General features: G+C 38.3%; 1 protein-coding gene across 1 annotated transcript in view; it reads right to left on the minus strand.

Moving 5' to 3' along the window:
• Nucleotides 1–2,945, minus strand: part of LOC141015989 (dehydrogenase/reductase SDR family member 13-like) — a 29,097-nt gene extending 26,152 nt beyond the window's left edge. Inside the window, exon 1 of the mRNA XM_073490221.1 lies at nucleotides 2,816–2,945. Coding sequence (XP_073346322.1) covers nucleotides 2,816–2,942 — 127 coding nt within the window. The 5' untranslated portion in view covers nucleotides 2,943–2,945. The remainder of the gene's footprint in view (nucleotides 1–2,815) is intronic.
• Nucleotides 2,946–6,000: the final 3,055 nt, after the last annotated feature.

Consider the following 6,000-nt stretch of genomic DNA (forward strand, 5'->3'; position numbering starts at 1 on the left):
TTGGTAAAATATCACATTTAAAATTAAGTGTTTCTCAAACTGTCTGTGACTTTGAGTGACTCCAAAGTCTCATAGTGTGTAGAATAAATGTGTTGTTTTTAATATTAAATGAACTCATATGTCAATTCAACCATTATTATTTCAATTGGCTGCGGCTGTGTTGTAAGACTTCAGCAATGTAGGCTTGCTGACTGTTTTGTGACTGTTTCAGCGACACTGCCTGCATAACATACGTCGGTATTACGGTTTGTTTCAAAACTGATCAGTGCAGTGGGTTTTGGGAGACTAAAATTCTGCTGTTTGGAGCCAGACATTGTTTCACTGAAGTCTCAGAAAAGAGACAATGATGAGTGATTTAGCTATGCTGTTTTGTAAGACTGTCATCTAATTAGGCTGTAGTTTCTAATATACTGTTGAAGTCGACTAATTGTTTTTGGGGATGTTGGGAAGTTAAGTGGTCCTTGAATAGGTCCTTGGTCTGAAAAAGTTTGAGAAACACTGATTTTAGTCGTGGCAGCAAACAGCAGCAACAATTGAATTTTAAATAAGGAATAATGTTGATTTAATGCCTCATTGGATGAAAATGTCTTAAGCAAGAAAGGCTAAAGCTGTTTTAAAAAAATGTGTTACTGTTAAGTGACATGTGACATCACTTTAAACAAAAACTGGTGCTCGTAAAGGGGAATTCAATTTCATATGAAAATCTTCTTGTGTGATTACAGATGCCATGCGAAAGAGCCATGTGTCCCGTTCTGCCACTGATGACGACATCCTCAAACATGCTATATGCTGGCTACACCTTGCAGCAGTTAGGGGGAGCTCAAAAAAGCATCCCGCTGTTGGCAACCCTACCCACGAAGATAATTCTACTCTCCTGTAATGTCAGGAGAGTAGGTGGTTGTTCTGGTTGTTCTGAATATACTAAAACAGGTTTTTTCACGTTAAATACCTTCTAACGTGCCATTCTTATTGTTCTAATTAATTATATAAACAGTTCCATGTATTTTTTTAAAATGTGTATTTAAAGTTATAATGCCAAAGAAATAAAACAGTTATTGATTCTATTTAGGGTCGCATTTAATTTTTCCAGTAATACAAGTTCAATGTATTTGCATTTTGTAATGACCTCTCTTGAGTAAGGGAAAGTTCCCCAGCTGACTGTTGTGTAATTTTATCTGACATGAGCCTCACTGATAACTGATGGCTCTCTTACAACTGTAGAAGAGTTGTATAAGTTATATAAAATAAAAACCCAACTTAAACAGCTTCACATTAAAAGATGTTTTCTATTCTGTGAAATTAGTTATTTATGTTGCTAGTTTCTGACAGGTGAGCCATTTTGAACAAGGGATCTGGAATGGGTCTAGAACAAATAAGCCACTTATTTCAAATCGGATCCGGGTCAGATAAACCATGTAATTAACAGATCCAAATCGGATCCGGGTAGGGTAAGTTACTTAATGCACGGCTCCAAGTCAGATCCAGGCCGGATAAGCTGCTTCATATGCAGATCCAAATCGGATCTGGGCCGGATGAGCTGCTTTGTGAGCGGATACAGGTAGGGTCTGGGCCAGAGTCGGTCTGGATCCGTGATCCTTATCTGTTCCGGGTCCATCCCATTGTGCAAGTGGACTCCGATCCAGATCCACTTTGTGGGTCTGTTCCGGACCGTGAGAAACCTCTGGGGCGGTTTGCTATCTGGGTTTGTTAGTGCGTGGAGGCTGTTTCAAATCAACTGATCGTTCGATACGGATAATCTGCAAAATGCCAGATATCAGAGCCAATAATCAACCAGGTGATAATTGGTCAACCCCTATTCCGTCCCAACCCTTCTCAACACCCTTTGGGAACCACTGGTCTAAAAGCCATTTTACTGCGGCCCCTGTTCACAGCAATACATTGCTAAGCTTCCATGCTGGTATCCCTGCTGTTTCTCCAAACCAGACGCTAACAAATCGCAATCTACTATAAGTATTTACCTGACTATGGATAGATATGTAACCGGACTTCAAAAACCCGAACCATCCCTTTAAAAATGTCCCATGGAACCCTCAAATCATGCTTGACAGAATTAAGACTGAGAGTAGTACACAATAGAAACAGGAAATGACACCAGGGACTTGATTTCTGTCCCATCACAAGCAAACATTAAGTGTTTTCCCACCTTTTATGTAATCTGAAATGTGTTTTTGGAAATGATTTTATTTTGTGAAATGTCGTTGTGTTTTCTCAAATGTTGTGACCCTTGGGGGCACTGTACCAAGAAAAGAAAAGTGTATCAAAAAAAAAAAAAAAAAACTATATAGAATAAATTTTGGTAGGTTTAATCTGGCCACTAAAATACATACCAAGTCATTAAACATAGGCTGGCTCCAAAACAAAAACATATGAAGAAACTAAAAGAGTTCATATTCTTGAGTCTAAGGAGGGATAGAAATGTTGATAGAATACTGTACTTTACTGTACTTTAAGTACTTTATGCCTAATGGATAAAAAAAACTACTTCAAGAGAGAACTTGTATCTATGTTATATTTAAGAAATGTGCTTAACCATTAGCAACTTTTCTTTGAGACACCATTTAGTGAACTATACCTTCAACTTTAAACCCAGCTGTGTTTATGCTGCTTGTAAATGTATTTAATATTTTCTAGGTGGACCACTTTGTAATATTGGAAGCTGGGTCGATGGTGGTTCATTACATCTCTCACAAGAAACAACATTTGGGAAGTGTTCCAGAAAACAGTTACCATGCAGATGAACAAACAGTAAATGAAGCTTACATTTTAGCAGCGGCTGACAGTTGAAGCTCCTTACCTGTAACAATGGCCGTCTTTCCCTTCAGCTTTACTGAACTTGACCACCTCGATCCTCTGAGCACACCATAGTACACTATCACATAGAAGGAGACTGCTCCTGCTACGAGGGAAAGCAACGCCGACATCTCTGCACTGAACTGCACGGACCCTTCAGTGATGCCGTGTCAAAGTCGCTAGAATTAACAGATCGTTCCGGCCAACACTTTCAAAGTAAAATCTTTGTTGGCAAACAAAACCGGTTTTACTGATTGTTAAGCATGGACTTATCAAAACTATTTCAAAATACACATGTCAGCGCAGGCTTTTTAAAGAAAGTAGCCAGATGATATAATTATCATGACAGTTTAATTTCACAAATTTCATAAAGAATTTGCTTTGAAGGACCCACAAACTGCGACAAAGTAACAACATCCGGTTGGGCTTCCCGTTTTAGCGTGATTAAACCGCCAGATGTCGCCATAGCTGTTCAAAAGAAAACATGTATTATCAAAGTGAAAGTAGACTACAGCCCAAACATGATACAATCGTTATTATTAACCACTCCCCTGTTTCCATATTATTTATTTTATTAAATAATGGTCTATGCTTGCACATTGTTAAATTATTAAGGTGTGATACTGTCCTTTGGCTGCTGTGACTAAGGAATTTCCCCATTTGCGGGACAAATAAAGGATTTCTGATTCTGATTCTGATTCTGCACCAATTGTGGTAGGTGGCTTAATGTAAAGGTGACAAGAGCCACTGAGGCCATTTAAAAAGTGGCACACATTAAACCCTGGAATGTAAGAAGAAGTAAAGGACAGTAATCATGATACTAACAGTTCTGAATATGGTTTGATTACTTTACCTACTGCTTTGTTAACCTCCTGAGACCCAAGCTTTTGTCTGGTGTGCATTTTTTATTTCTCCTTGCTATTTGGGATAAGTAGGACCTAATAAGTATAATAACTAAACTTTGTTTTTGTACAGGAAGTAGTTTTTGCAAAAAATGATGTCCTCGTATGAGGAAAGTGGGCTAATCATAACCTTAAGAAACATTCTTTGCTGTTTGGGACCAGAAGGGCCCAATTAGTGTACATTCAAAATTTTAGCTTTATACCATAAGTAGTTCTCTCAAAAATCAATGTCCTCATATGAGTACAATGGGTCGATCTTACTGTATGACACAAATAGACACCATTCGTCAAAAAAAAGTATACAACAGTTTATTTTAAAATGTAAACATTAAAGTGTATACATCAAGTGCAAACAGCTGTTTATTTAAAGCCCTAAACATGGCTATACAAAAATAAAACTGCAAAGTACTGTGTAAATGGTTTATTTCAAGCCCTAAACATGGCTAAACAAAACAACAACAGTGCAAAAAATGCCAAATATTACCAAATATTATGTGCTTTTTCTTTTTTGGTAACAGTCCACAAAACCTGTTTGCTCATGTGAAATGGTGCTTAACAGTAGAATCCAGCCAAGATCGTGTTGCAGTAGTCAAGGTGGGAGATGACCAGCGATTGAACCAGGAGTTGTGTCAGTTGTATCGTTTAAGCAGAGTCAGCAATGCCAATTTCGGCCAGAGTGGAGAGGAGGATTTGGTGGTTGACTGTGTCAAACGCAGAGGATAAGTCAAGGAGGATGAGGACTGATGAGTGGGACGAGGCTCTGGAGGCCCGGAGCGACTCAGTCACTGTGAGGAGGGCCGTCTCAGTGGAGTGAGCAGTCCTGAAGGTTGGGGGAGGTGCATTCTGGTAGGGTGTAGGAGTAAATGAGGAGCTGATGTCTTTTACTTTCTTAGTAAAGTAAGTTGCAAAGTCATCAGCAGTAAGGGAGGATGGAGGGGGAGCGGTAGGAGGGGTGAGGAGTGAAGATAATATAGAGAATAGTTTCCTGGGGTTGGAGGCAGAGGAGTTGATCTTAGACAGGTAGAAGGCAGATTTGGCTGCTGAAACAGTTGATGAGAAGTCAGACAGGAGTTGGTGGTAGTGAGCAAGGTCATCAGGATGATGAGATTTTCTCCATTTTCTCTCGTAGTACCGATCTGATCCATGAGCAATTGTTCTGCTCTTGACAATGAAAGATTCCCTCTAATGATAACATGACAAAATAAACTCCAAATCAAAATCAAAATCTATACCAGAGACAGATGGCTAACATATGATGTAGGCTAGTTATCTAGCTAGCTTGCTAGCTATTTAATTCTAAGGTCAAAATTAAAGGTTAATGGTGTAAAGTGTTTACACCTGTAAACTTTTTAAATATATTAAAAGTCTATTTAACCACATGTACCACTTAAAATAACTATTTACAACTGTAAACTCATCTAAATATTCCCAAGTTTAGCTAACAACATGGTACAATCAATAACGTAACATAGTCCCAATGTCCTCAAACGAGTACTTGATATTTACTGATGTTCTAGTTTGCTACTATTACTAAAATGCGTCAAATTTTAATGCCATATGAAGCTAGAGACATTATTGTACATAAATACACTGGTTTCATTCATAAAATCTGGATATAATTTTTACCTTGCTCTTTTTTCTTTCGGTAGCTGCTGTAGAAGTCTTTCGCTGATATTCCTGCCATTTTGTTTTCACTGAAATTGGTGTAATGTTGTGATATCACCACAAGATGGCGCAGGCAGTGTCCCTAAATGTGGCTAATAGGTGCGTGCGTGTGTGTGTGTGTTGTATAGTGGTTATGTATTGCATGGATGGTTGCATAGAGCCTGCATGAGTCTATCTGTAGTGTAGGCAACGCATGCTCTGTTAGAAAGGCCCTAAAGGTTATAAAAGTAGCAAAATATAGCAAAAATGTAGCAGAGTATGCAGTTTAAAGGTTTGGCTACAGCACAATACTACAATAATGCTTTTTTGTTGTCTTAATTTTGAAGTTTGTTGTTTTGAATGACATTTAAAGTATAATTCATCATGTACCCAAGGCAAAGGTATTTGGAGGATCACATGACATTGGTTCAATTTGCAAAGCATACAGTACAGTATTCTAAAAACTCACTGATAATCATGCAGAAACAACTTGAACTTTTACACACATGTGTAAGGAAGGCAGCACACGCCTTATTCTGCAAACACAACAAGTTTAAATAAAATCCTAAACACTGATGAAAGTTGTGAAGTCATGGTGACTCAACCATCAAGTTTGACTGGTCTTTTAACTGATTAGTGAGAG

This window comes from Pagrus major, chromosome 2 (genome assembly GCF_040436345.1).
Source record: "Pagrus major chromosome 2, Pma_NU_1.0".
In the NCBI taxonomy this organism is placed as follows: domain Eukaryota; kingdom Metazoa; phylum Chordata; class Actinopteri; order Spariformes; family Sparidae; genus Pagrus; species Pagrus major.